We start from the raw sequence: 14,388 nt of genomic DNA, 5'->3' as shown, positions 1-14,388 counted from the left end.
CTTAAAAATGCGTGCCATGTTATTTACAAAAGCATCTTGAAGCTTTAATAATTCAAAAACCATATTATTCATTCTCATCATGACAAATTTAAAAATAAAATAAATAAAAACATGAAAAGATGGGTTTTCAAGGCCGTTTCTCCAGTTAACAGTGCATAAATCTTGTTAATTTGCCTCTACGACTGCAAAAACACCCTTAAAAACACGTGTCATGTTATCTACAAGCTTTTGAATGCAGTGGAGACGCGGCGCCAGTGTTCTAAGAAATGGTTCAAGAAATTATAGTAGCCTTAAGCGTGCCAGGTTGTAAAATGTTGCCACGGTCGTCTCACTCTGCCGGGGGAAAGGAAGACGGCAAAACAGTCTCTCTTAATAGCTGCGAATGAAGACTGCACTGTTTATTGAGTCATCACTGCCATGCCGCTCCATGAAACTGTGACAGGTGGTGATGAATTGTCTGAGCTCTCTCTCTCTCTCTCTCTCTCTCTCTCTCTCTCTCTCTACGGTAGTCATTTCTAGCTCATTATCTCTCTTTTTTTATAGCTACCTTTCTTTTCTGTAAGATGAACGGGAAATACTCTCTCTCTCTCTCTCTCTCTCTCTCTCTCTCTCTCTCTACTGTAGTCTAGTCGCCTCTAGCTCATTATCTCTTTTTTTATGGCTACTTTTCCTGTGAACGGGGAATAATCTCTCTCTCTCTCTCTCTCTCTCTCTCTCTCTCTCTCTCTCTCTCTCTCTCTCTCTCTCTCTCTCTCTCTCTCTCTCTCTCTCTCTCTCTCTCTCTCTCTCTCTCTCTCTCTCTCTCTCTCTCTCTCTCCAGGACGGTCAAGGTTGATGGGGGAAACTTTTCACCACCACCACCACCACCACCACCACCACCACCACCACCATTCTTTACCTCCGAGGCTCTCACGCTGAGGTTACCGACCGCCAGTATTTAGTCCACGCTCCCTCAGACCCCTCTTCTCCCTCCTTCCCTTCGCCCTCCATAGCTCCCATCACCACCGGCCGTTATCACCCATCACCCCTTCTCTAAGTCCTCTATTAACCTCCTTTTGTCTTTCCCATCACTCCTCCTTTGCTCCCATTACCAGTTGCTCTCCGTATCGTATTCTATTTATCTCCTACATGGTTGATATCACACTCCATCACCTCAAACTGTCTATTAGTAACTTCAGTCTCTTCTATTACTTCTTCAACCACTAGAGGACTGCTAATACAGGTCATCCATTTGTAAAGTCTTCTAATCACCTCTTGTCTTTTCTCATCGTTTTGCTAATTCTATATATCCTAATTTCCACTGGCGTTCTTATTAACCTCTTCAGTACTGGATACATTTTTACCATGAGCTTTGGGTACGATTAGACAATTTCATCTACATCTATGAAGGTCAGAGGATTGATGGCCAGAGTCTTCACTGTTTAAACTCCCACATGAATTTCTGAGGTTGTATAAAAGAGTAAGCAGAATGAATGAGAAAATGCGTCTGAAGGGGTTAAGTCTAAGGATGGGAATGGTAAGTGGAAGTAGGAACAGTTTTACACAAAGACTACCATGAATTTTTGCAGCTTCCTTTATTTTCCTTTGTGTTCGAGGTCTCCAGCATTTCCAGACCGTTCCGCTACAGTCTACAGTGTTTCCCAAGTGAAGCCATCCAAGTGTAACTCTCTCACAAGTCACTGGAAGCTTGGGAAACACGAGTGAGCTTGGCAGATTTAAGAGTTTGGAGGTTTTGTTGATATATTTTTTTTTTCGTTGTTGTCACCGTTCTTTCAGTTCATGTCCCTCCTTCACCGCCTTCTGCTTCTCACTCCCTCAGGAATTAGTTTCATTATATGTGTCGGAGAAAGCTATGTTCTCTCTCTCTCTCTCTCTCTCTCTCTCTCTCTCTCTCTCTCTCTCTCTCTCTCTCTCTCTCTCTCTCTCTCTGCTTTCACTGAGAAGGGAACTTGAGTTATGTGGAAAGCATCTCTACCTCTCCTCTCTCCTTTCCCTCACGTCCTCGCCTCCCACTATTCATGAGAGAGAGAGAGAGAGAGAGAGAGAGAGAGAGAGAGAGAGAGAGAGAGAGAGAGAGAGAGAGAGAGAGAGAGAGAGAGAGAGAGAGAGAGAGAGAGAGAGAGAGAGAGACGAGCAAGCAATTAGCCAGAGGGAAGGTGGTAGTGGTTAAACGACTTTTTCCTTCTTTTTCTTTTCATTTTCAACGGGTAAAGAAGATTGACCATGGGATCTTCAACACCCTCCTCCTCCTCCTCCTCCTCCTCCTCCTCTACAACACCTCAAAAAGTAAATAAAAAAGGCTATTAAACTCCACCTTTCCTCAAAAAAATTGTTGAGCAGAAAAGATAGAAATAAAAGAATAACAAACTCAAACCAAACGACGCAGAATATGACGCCGAAGTTCGCAGTCACATTCTTTAGCTGGATTGCACAGAGGAGGAGGAGGAGGAGGAGGAGGAGGAAAGAGGAAAAAATATGGGATTAGAGGAGAAATAACGAGAAAGAAAAGGATGAGTTGCAAGACAGTAGGAAGGATTATAGGATTGGAGAAGGAAGAAGAGTGAAATCAATAAATATTTTCCCATTCTCCTTCAGTAACAACCTGACGAAAGGACAAAGAGGGATTAGGTATAGCGGTCATTAGGTGTGTGTCGGCCCAGGGGTGCGAGGGGGTGGTGGGGCTGGGTTTGAGGTGACCTGAGCAGTGACGCAGTACTAGTGGATGAATAACTTCTGCGTCACTTTGGGGTGTTTGTTTGCAAGTCACCGTCACGTCACGTCATGTTTTCTGTGGCTGTTGATTGTGTTCGGGATCCGATCTCACTCACACACACACACACACACACACACACACACACACACACACACACACACACACACACACACACACGTACAGAGCCGCGAGGTGCGAAGCGAACAAACATCTTAAACTTGACATTCCTCACTCCAACACACACACACACACACACACACACACTACAAAACAAGCTTGACTCAATCCAGTGAAAATACAAATAGATAGATAAAAGCAAACAAACAAACAAACACACATCTGGCCCTCATTCACCCATAGCCCACCAGTGTTTACATTTGTGACGTCACAGAGAGAGCCAGCCAGCCACTCAGTCAAGCCACGCCCGCCAATCTGGAGCATTACTTCCAAGCTTTCCTTTAGGCAGCAGCAGGCACGCCGCGCCGCTAAACGGGAACACAACACACGTGAAAGCCACACGTCTGCTTAGGGATAATTATCGTGTTTTGTCACGCAGGTTGTTTATAGAAGATGTTGTCCATAGTTTCTGTTAAAGGGTCGTTTTTTTTTAAGATGATGCGGTTCCTAATGTTTGTGTTTTGTTTAGGGCATTGTGTGTTGAAAGTGATCCCTTGCTTTTGTTTCGTCACGGGTTTGTTGGTTAAAAAAAGTTATCCTTAGTTGGTTTTCTTAAGGGGATTGTCTATAAAACCAATGATACGTAGTTTTTGTGATCCCTAGTTATGCTGTGATCTTTAGGTATACGACACTTATCTGCATTAGTATCGGTATCTTCTAAATAGTTGTTGTGTTTTCTTACCAACATGTTACAATTACTTAGTATGAACTATTGCCCAGTAGAGATATTCATTCATTTTTTTTCCGTTTCATGTTATTACTTAATCATTTTTTTCCATTTTCAATACTGTACATCAATATAACGATCAAATTCTTCGATGTTACATAAATATATTCAGTAACGATGCTATAATGACCTCGTTTCGATCCTCTTCATGCAACAATAATGATTGGGTATAAGTTTTCTTCAGTAACATCAACACTTTTCTCCCTGCCATGCCAAGACAACTGCAATGATCAAACGGATTCCCTTTCATTCATTTCTAATTAAAAAAAAATGTCCTCTCGTCAATAACATTACAATAAGAGCATACAACATTTTCTTCTATTTTTTTCCTTTCTTACTTTCATATCAAGACAACGATAGGTAACGATCTAATGACCTCCTTACCATTCAAGTCCGATGCCACTTCCAGTCATATTTCAATCTGGGTTAGGTTAAGCACACACTCCCTTCACTTTCTCGCGTCCTCTCTCCACCATCATAAAACTCATAACCGGAATTGTCCACCACCGCCACCACCACCACTTCAGTTTCTTGTATTTGTAAAAGCTCGACCTCATTCCACACGTTCTCGGTCAATTAAGTGCAGGAGAAAAACAGGAGATGGTTAAGGTACGGATGGTTAACTTTTACCACTGTACTCGTCCTTCGCTGACATCCAGAATACTTGAGGGAAACAGAAAAAAGAACTTTGCAAGGAATCACAAAAAAAAGCGAAGATAAGAAGTCTGGTCTCGGATTGAAAAGGTTAAGGTACTATTAAGACAACAGTGGATGGTTCTAAGTTACTAATGTGATGTTGATGGCGACGTGATGAAAAAAAAAAGAGAGAGAAAAGAAGAAAAAACAGCCTCTTGCCTTTTTTGTATATTTCGAGACTATGTTATCTTTGTTTGAACATCTAAATTTCTCAAACGAAAACAAGGGAAAGTAGACACACACACACACACACACACACACACACACACACACACACACACACACACACACACACACACACTGAATAAACAAGCACATTTTCACCAAGTATCAAGAATAGAAAACCTACATTTCTTCTTACAAAAAATAACAATTGTTCATTTGTTATTGGCGAAAAGTTCGATTTATTTATCTTCCTTTTAACAATTTTGATTAATTTGCTTTAACTATTTGATTCGATTTATCATTTTGACCATTTCACTTTTTTAAACTATAAATTTCTTCATCTAAAAGTCATTATTTCTTAAGCAATTCTAATCCATTTTTTCCTTTTATATTTTTCATTGCTTTTTACATCTCAAATTTAAAGAAAAAGCCCATTTCCTTTAAATCCCATTAAATATTTACACCTCCAACAATAACTATCTCTATCACATACCGTACTGAGTGTGTGGGTGCATTACAACGAGCCATGAGTGAGCAGACGATGTGTGTGTGTGTGTGTGTGTGTGTGTGTGTGTGTGTGTGTGTGTGTGTGTGTGTGTGTGTGTGTGTGTGTGTGTGTGGATGGGTGGAGTGTGCACGGGGCAAACAAGGTGTGAAGAGTGCGTGAGGGGAGGACAGGGGTGGAGTCCCTCAGTGTGACGATCAGGAAGCTTACACTGGAATTAAAAGCGTCACATGATTTCTCCTCTCATGCACAACCTTACTTTCTAACGTGCCTGCCCATCTCTCTCTCTCTCTCTCTCTCTCTCTCTCTCTCTCTCTCTCTCTCTCTCTCTCTCTCTCATAAAACAAAGTGAAGATTCTCCATAATTTGAAAACGTTACAAATATTACGTAGTTTTATTGTTTCACTCAGCTGGCTCTCTCTCTCTCTCTCTCTCTCTCTCTCTCTCTCTCTCTCTCTCTCTCTCTCTCTCTCTCTCTCATGAATATCCAGTATTTGAAACAATCACATATTTTCTCAGAGTATTATTTTCGGGTCTTTGTGTGTGTGTGTGTGTGTGTGTGTGTGTGTGTGTGTGTGTGTGTGTGTGTGTGTGTGTGTGTGTGTGTGTGTGTGTGTGTGTGTGTGTGTGTGCTGACGTCTATTAATTTTTTCCCCGTTTTCTTTTTTTTTTTATCATTACTCAACTTTTCAAATGCCATGATGATTACTTTTCTTTTTGTATCCATTCACTCACCTCACTCACCACCACCACCACCACCACCACCACCAGTGTCGAGCATACACAAAGGAACACAATGGAAGGGCAAAGCAGCAACAGACTCAAGAGTACCTAATTTCTTTCAAGAGGTACATTACTGACCGCTATTTCAACTATACACGCCACCGGGACTCCTTTTTCGTCTTTGTTCTTTTCACCTTCACTCTTTATCTATATCTATTATATCTACATTCATTTTATTTTTTTCTTATTCGTCTTCCATCTCTAGGTTTTTTTTTTTTACGTTTACACATTCTTTTAATTTCTTTCTCATGACTCTTATATCTTCATTTACTTTATTTTCTTACTTATTCTTTGTCTCTAGTTTCTTATCCACTATTGTTATGCCTCCATTTACTCTGATTTTTCTTTTACCTGCCACTCATCTCTGGTTTCTTCTCCATTACTCTTCAATTACTCTTTCCTTTTCCTTTGCTTACTTTCATCTCTAGTCTCTCATTTCATTATATCTCACTCAACCACCACTGTCATCATCTCCACGAAGCCTTCTCTTTTTCGTTCACAACTATTAGACCCTCATTTGATACTTCGTGACTAATAACGGGTGATTTATGAAGCCTGGAAATTGTCTAAGGTTAATCACGGTTTATGATATCCACCATCAGCACCACCACCACCACCACCACCACTGCCACCGCCACCATCGCCATCTGCACTGTCTCCATACCGCTACAAAAACTCCTCGCGCTCTCCACGACAATAACCTTGGCCAGTTTCTCTCACTGCCACTCTTTGTCCCCGTGAAAAACGTTCCCTATGGTGAAAGGGGACCAGTGTGTAACCTTTCCGTCTCTCTCTCTCTCTCTCTCTCTCTCTCTCTCTCTCTCTGGTCTCATTAAGCGATTTTTTCAACTGTTCGTGTATGTTTCGGCTTTTACACTCTAATTTAGCGTTTAATTAACTTTCCCATAACATTTTTTTTATTTCCATTTAAAATCTGAATGTATATACTAATCTAAATGTATTTGCTAATTTTACAAAGCCAATTTATGCTTGTAATGTTTGTATTAATCTTGCATTCAGTAATTTTTCTTTCTAATTTCACTTTTTCCTTCGGTTCTCATCTTTGTTTCTACCACTTTCTACTTGTCTTGATCTTCCCTCCTATTTTCTTCCTCCATCTCACCATCTTCTCTTCCTCTTCCTTTCTTGCCTCTTTTTCCCATCTTCGTTCTATCATCTAACTTCTCTTCATTCTCCTCTTCCTCTTCTCTTTCTTATCTCATCCTGCGCTCAACTTCTCCTCCTCGTCTTCATCCTTCTCATCTCGTCCTCGTTCCCTCCTGCCCGTAACTTTTTGTCCTGCTCTTCCTCTCCTCCTCTTTGTCTTCTCGTCCCCTTTCACCCCCGGATAACTCTGTCTTCCACACTAATCTTCACGTACCAATAAACTAAAACCCAAACTCTGTCTCCATGCAAGCCTTATATAAAACCAGACCCCACAATTAAACGTAACCTTGCTGCCTGTAACCCACTCACTAATACCTCTTTTTGTTTACTATTTTTTACGCATCTTGCATAATTGATACAGATTGACCTTGCGCAGCCCATCCCAGGCCCGCCCACGCGCGCAAACACGCCAAGCACTAACACATGACTTCCTTCCTTTGTTTTTTCTTTACCTCGCTGGTCTGATGTTTGAGTTTCCAGCGCGACTAATGGCGTTTTTGTCTTCATATTGATAGTGTAGGAGTCTTTGTTAAACTATTTATAGAATTATGGACGCGTCCTGAAAATCCTATTGACTTCCACTTGACTACTGATTGTCAAGAGTAGTTGAGATAAGAGAAAAGCTTTCAAAATACGGTTCGAATTCTGTTTCATCTCCGTTTTCTACCAAGCAGTCAGTGTTGCCTACTAAAATCCAGCATTACGTTACTTTAGAAAGTTAAAAGTTGAATGCTGAAGAACTAGATATTGTTGTTTCTATTTTTCAGTGAACTCTCAACAGATACTCTTACTAATGAACAGATATGCTAAAGTAATAGATTTTCATTGATATTACTGCATTAACTTCACTAAACACAAAACATTTAGGCAAACAATGCTCTAAAATGAAGAGTTGGAAATTTATAACCTGCGCTAATATTACGGGGAAGAGAGAGAGAGAGAGAGAGAGAGAGAGAGAGAGAGAGAGAGAGAGAGAGAGAGAGAGAGAGAGAGAGAGAGAGAGAGAGCCCTACTAAAACACTGCCAAACTGGCAACACTAATCATACTTTCCGCCAATAATGGCGCTACTTTCCCCGCCACGCTGCCGGAAAGAGAACAGACGCGCATGTGACAGACTGGCAGTGATCTGCGCACGTAACCTGGCGGGCGGGGAGTGAGTGTGCTGCCATCTGGTGCCACTCTTTAGCTTTACTTCAGATGATGGATGTGTGCCATTGTTTGCTATGTAATTAAGAAAACCTAAATAACGGAACGCAGGTTACTTATATACGTATTTTCTTTATAATATTTATTGTCTACCATTATAGTTTCATTTACGAGTAAGTTTTCATGTGTTATTAGAAAGTGAACGTTATGATACAAGACTGAACGAAGGAAGGAAAGACAATTGAATGAGACATTACCGAACTAGTGAAGGGAGAAAGAACGGAACGTCAGTCTAACAGAAGAAAGTTGAGACAAACCAGACGATCATATACAATTACTGAGAGAAAGAAGGCAATAAAACATGAAACTATTGCACCACAAATAATTAGACTAAAAGAAGAGAACACCTAATAACTTCACGAAACGAGTTGAGAGAATGAAAACTTGCCATGTAACGCCAAACTGATCCATCCATCCATCCGCTGCCACCAACCTGCTTTATAACACTCGATTGCAGGTGTCAGTTTAATTTTATCCTCAATTTCACTATCAAGATTAAAACCGAACGATATTTTGGCATTAGATGAACGAAACTCTACGTTATTCATCTATAATTATACCTTAATTCACTATTCCGACTAACAATAGATGAACTTGTGAAGGCTGGAAGTGATATATTAATGAAAGGATTTAAATATTCAGACTCTGCCTCGCCATTCATCGCCTCACACTGCCAACCTTCTCACTATCATAGCACCCGCCATTACTGACCAAGTGAACGAACGGACCTCCACAGACTCAACCACATAATATCCTCTAGACTCTCTCACACACACACACACACGGACAGCCCCACTCGCCCTCCCCAGACAGGTATGAAGACAATACCGCCAGGACAAGTAGGACAGGGCAAGGTGAGCAGGGGAAGGATATGCAGGATCTGAAGGACATTCCACCCGCCCCTTGTGGCGCAGTCCTTCCCGGCTCTTTCCTCTCGACGCCATGACCACGATCCAACGCAAAGCTTTATTCATTCAGTTACTCATTCCTCTCCCCAGCGCAGCATGACTCCCTTCCCTTGCAGATGACGCTTAGCTTGGCGTCAGCATGAGTATCTAAAGCCATTCATCATCTGCTTTAAATATGTTCCTGTGTATGTTTGTGCCTGAGTATGTGTGTGTGTATGCTAACCTGCATCCTTCCTTCCTGCTGTCGCTGTAGGGGCTCAGCAGTCCTTCGTGTCGCCAGAGGGTAGCGGGAACTGGCAGTGCCCACACGAGTTTGGTTACTACCCGCACGACACAGCCTGCGACAAGTACTACTCCTGCGAGTCCGGGGTGGCCACCCTCATGACCTGTGGCAACGGCCTCGCCTTCGACAATACCGACACAGAGTTCCTGAAGGAGAACTGCGACTACAGGCACAACGTGGACTGTGCAACGCGGCCAGAGCTTGGTAGGCTAGCGCCCGCCGTCCACGCCGCTCCATGCCGCCACCTGTACAGGGCCACACGCACACGGCCATACGTACACGGCTAGGCGCACACACACATTTACTCGGTGATCGGGACAAACACGCGGTTTACTTACTGGTGTGGAGTCTCTTAGAGAATTAGCGAGCATGTCTACCTCACCATACCTGTCTGACACGTTCCTCTCCCGTCACGTGTACTCTTGGGCACTTTTCCCACGCCCCCTGCCTGCGGTGGGTGCCGCGGCAGGGGGCATACGGTGTAATTCTTTCCTAACCCTAACACATGCACAGGGCACAGGTCACACCCCCAGGAACCTGATCCAGCAGCGGAGGTCACGGCACTCACACCTAAAAACATGCTACCCTCTCTCACCTCTCCCTGCACCACTACATACTGTACTACCTCCCATGCACCCTTCACTCCTTCCCTCCCATACCACCCAATGTACTCCGCCACCCACGGCTCCACTCACTTACTAATACACGGTGCACAGGCCAGGCCCAGGAAGACTACCTATACGAAGACTTCCTGTGCCCGAGCGAGAACGGCTTCTTCCCCCACGACCGGCAGTGTGATGCCTACTGGAGCTGCGTGGATGGCGTGCCGGAGTTCCGTCTGTGCGGGAACGGCCTCGCCTTCGACACCAGCAATGAAACCCGCGAGGACTGCAACTACAAATTCGTGGTGGACTGTGAAGGCCGCCTAGACTTTGGTAGGATGTCGGCCCCCTGACCCCATCCACTCTCTCTCTCTCCCTCACATGGTTTCCTTTGCATGACTAGCCTAGTGTTCCCTCACGTGCATGACAACAACGTAGCAACATAACACACACAACAGCGCGTGGCTAAACACTGCGATCACTGAGATACAAGTGGATATAAAGACCAAATCCTACCTTCCAAAATCCTCATTGTAGCTTGCCCGTTCCCCACAGAGCCCCCGATCGCCACCCCCCACTGCCCCTACCTGTACGGTATCTTCCCCGATGAGGAGGACTGCTCCGTGTTCTGGTCCTGCTGGGACGGTGAGGCCTCTCGCTACCAGTGTGGCTCTGGCCTCGCCTACGACAGGAAGGCTCGCGTGTGCAACTGGATGGACCATATCCCAGAATGCAAAGCCCAGCAAAGTAAGTCTTTCCAAACATACAAAGGCAACAGTAAACCCTGGAATTCCCTGCATGTTTCTATATCACTCCTACCTATGACTTGAATCTTTAAAGAGGGAGGTTTCCTGACTTTTAATTTGGGACGATGCGCTTGACCCTTTCCTTCAGAGATTGACAGCTCAGTGGGATTTTCTAAATTGTTATACCTTTAAACCAGTGCCCCTCTAACACACACACACACACACACACACACACACACACACACACACACACACACACACACACACACACACACACCGCATAGTGTAGTGGTTAGCACGCTCGACTCACAATCGAGAGGGCCGGGTTCGAGTCCCGGCGCGGCGAGGCAAATGGGCAAGCCTCTTAATGTGTAGCCCCTGTTCACCTAGCAGTAAATAGATACGGGATGTAACTCGAGGGGTTGTGGCCTCGCTTTCCCGGTGTGTGTTGTGTGTGTTGTGGTCTCAGTCCTACCCGAAGATCGGTCTATGAGCTCTGAGCTCGCTCCGTAATGGGGAAGACTGGCTGGGTGACCAGCAGGCGACCGATGTGAACTACACACACACACAGAAACTTCAATGCCCAATCCTACACACCACCACTACATTAACACCCCTCTCCTCTGTCCCCCAACAGCCCTGGAGACCCAAGGCATCGTGTGCCCCGCCCCTGGTGAGCTGACTGCCACTGGATCCTTCTCCCGCCACCCACACACCGAGGACTGCCGCCAGTACTTCGTGTGTCTGGACGGCGTGGCGCGGGAGTACGGCTGCCCCATTGGCACTGTGTTCCAGATCGGCGCGCTGGAAGGTCTGGGACAGTGTACCGACCCAGAGCTGGTGCCTGGATGGTGAGTGTTAGAGAGAGAGAGAGAGAGAGAGAGAGAGAGAGAGAGAGAGAGAGAGTTTTTTTTTCTTTTTTTTTTGTGTGTGTGCAGTATGTCAATCTTTTCTCATTCCCGGACATTCAGCTCCTCTGGGTTTCCGTCTCTATATGTCTGTCTGTCTGTCTGTCTGTCTGTATTAACGTACGTGTAATTATAACAGCATGTGGTTCTTGATAACAATTCTACACTCCCTCAACACCACGTCGTCCTCCTCCTCCTCTTTCTCACTCCACCTTCAGTACATCATAGTTAACTTGCTTTAAAAGTATAGATGTACATAATATTTTAACTTTTTAACTAGATTCTTATTTATTTTTACTCGTCTTCCTTATTCATTCTCTTAGTAATACTTAAAACGCCTGTCTGCACTACGACCTCGCGTTAGGTAAGAGTTTTGTTCACCAGACTGCCACAACATTCACATTTTGGCAATAACATATAAAGAGATGAAATTAATAGACATAAAACAAAAACAATAATAGATCATACCGAGCTGCCTAAGACTATAAAGCAAGCAACAACTGTATAATAAGAAGTGGCATCTCAGTGGGCCTTTTTGGTTTAGTCGTTGTATTGCCCTTGGCCAGCTTTCCCCTCTTATATAGAAACACACACACACACACACACACACACACACACACACACACACACACACACACACACACACACACACACACAAATAAAGCTGCAAAAAGCCATCAGACCTACAAGTGGCAGTCCCTTAACAAAGCAAGTTATCACCACCTTACTAAACGCGAGGTCACCAGGTCACAGCAGGTCACAACTCAGCATGTCACTGTCCTTTGCATGCTAAGTCACCAGGCCCTCCCTCCCTCCCTCCCTTAACCTCTGTCGCGCCTCTGACCTGGACTGACCTCCCTTTAGCGAGGACTACTACGGTGACCTGGATCTCGTGGCACTGAAGAGGAGCCAGGTGTTTTTGGCAGGAGGAGGGGAAGTGGCCAACCCCCGCCCCCGCATCGCCGCCCCTGAGGAAGCCCCTGTAGTCCTTCCAGCTTAAGGAGTCCTGCAGGTGCGGTCTTCTGTCACTGTTTGCTACGTTCCCTCAGGTGACAACAAAGGAGCGAGTCACACCACAACCACCACCACAACCACAACCACCACCAGTTACAAGCAGAGAAAATAATGATGAAAAAGCGTTCTTATCTCACGAGTCACTTCTGTTCCACTCACTCTCCACCTCCTGCACGTTCCCTTAAGGACCTTGCACGAGTCTTGTTCCGCTGCATGCACTCACTTCACCTGTTACTATGTTAAAGTCTTCCCTTCCACCTTAATTCAATAGTGAGTTAGTGCATTTCCCGCCACTCCACTCCCTTCTCTCCCTTCCCTAACTTGTATGGATATCTCGTCAGTTGGTGCACTCAATTCTCTTCCTCCTTAACTTATATGAATATCTCAAGTAATTAACCGCATCCCCACTTTTTTTATCTTGATTCTAAAGAGGTTTCACATGCAGATGGATCACTTGTCAACCAGCGTATAGTGTTAATGTGCATACCTTAAAAAATACATAGTGTTTTTTTTTTATCTCTATATTTTTTTCTCTGCAGAGTCGCCAATATTTGCAAAGATGGTATTTTCTTTGTTAGATTATTGTACTATATATGTATCGTCAGTGTTTATTTTACGGCGTCGTCAGTATATTATGGTTTTGTGGAAGTATCTCGCAAGAACTTCTAAGCATAATTTTCTTTTTCTCGGATTTCATTTACGTAACATCACTATTGATACAGTTCCTGTTTAAATATTCTCTCTATAAACTTCAACGAACCATTTTCTTTTCACTGGTGTTCATTTACTATATTATTATCACAGTACTTTTGGAAATATTCTCTATTTAGTCTATTATAAACTAACCACAATTTTCTTTCTCCGACTCATTTACGTTTTCTTTTCTCCTTCCAGCGAGGACTATTACGGCGACCTGGATCTTAAAACACTCCGCGGTCTGGGCCTCTAAGCTACGGTACAAGCAACAACGCTCCCTTTTTTATGTAATTTAAGGCCCCCATGACTTCCCTATCACGTCAAAAGTATCAAGAAATTCCCCATATATTCAGAACCCATGATTTCCTTGTTTACGTCAAGAATATCAAGAAGTTATCAAGACATTCTCCACGATTTCCTTTGTAAGTCAAGAATACCAAGAAATTTGTCAGATATTTCGTCTCAATGTCTCCCTGTGATGTCGAGAATACCAAGAAATTTGCCAGATATTTACGTTCGCCTCCACGATAACCAATGGCTTTCCTCTTTAGCTCTCCCTTTAAAACTACTGGAAATTCAGGGCTCTCAAATTGTTACTCCCTTGTTCCAAAATTTTTCGTCTCCTTTATATCTACTCCTCTGTTGTATATTGTTAAGTTGTACCATATTATTAAGATTTTTTTTGTAAATAAATGCCTGAAAAAAAAAAAACACTGCCTATTGAATATCCTGGAGTGAGTGAGTGAGAGGCGAGGTGGCGTTGCAGAGCCAGGGTCATATGGCGCCGCTTGTTAGTACTGCAAAAATTTTAACCTCTTCAATACTGACACGCATTTTTACCATGATTTTTTTTTTTATATTGGATGATTTTATTTGCATTAGGAAGGGTCTATGGAGGTCAAAAGATTAATGGCCAGATTCTTCACTATTCTAATCCCAACATGTTTCTGAAGCTGTATAATATCACCAAAATAGTGACCAAAATGGATATGAAAACGCGTCCTGCTACTGAAGAGATTAAATATGAAGAGAGATCAAATGAAAAAAAAAAAAATGTCTGAATAAAAGGTAATGAATAAATAAAAGCCCTC

At 43.4% G+C, this 14,388-nt stretch overlaps 1 protein-coding gene across 4 annotated transcripts in view; it reads left to right on the top strand.

The window, feature by feature from the left end:
* LOC123512170 (protein obstructor-E-like) overlaps positions 1-14,008 on the top strand; it is a 22,052-nt gene extending 8,044 nt beyond the window's left edge. The window contains exons 2-6 of one of the 4 annotated variants that reach the window (XM_045268392.1): positions 10,048-10,266; positions 10,489-10,680; positions 11,317-11,530; positions 12,452-12,599; positions 13,496-14,008. In XM_045268392.1, the coding sequence (XP_045124327.1) occupies positions 10,048-10,266; positions 10,489-10,680; positions 11,317-11,530; positions 12,452-12,587 (761 nt within the window). In that variant the 3' untranslated portion in view covers positions 12,588-12,599; positions 13,496-14,008. Of the gene's footprint in view, positions 1-9,301; positions 9,536-10,047; positions 10,267-10,488; positions 10,681-11,316; positions 11,531-12,451; positions 12,637-13,495 lie in introns of all 4 variants that reach the window. The other 3 variants (XM_045268391.1, XM_045268390.1, XM_045268393.1) reach the window with 3 other exon arrangements.
* The last annotated feature ends 380 nt before the right edge of the window (positions 14,009-14,388 follow it).

This window comes from Portunus trituberculatus, chromosome 33 (genome assembly GCF_017591435.1).
Source record: "Portunus trituberculatus isolate SZX2019 chromosome 33, ASM1759143v1, whole genome shotgun sequence".
NCBI lineage: Eukaryota > Metazoa > Arthropoda > Malacostraca > Decapoda > Portunidae > Portunus > Portunus trituberculatus.
Note: the sequence above shows the minus strand (reverse complement) of the source record. Positions and strands in the feature narration are given on the sequence as shown.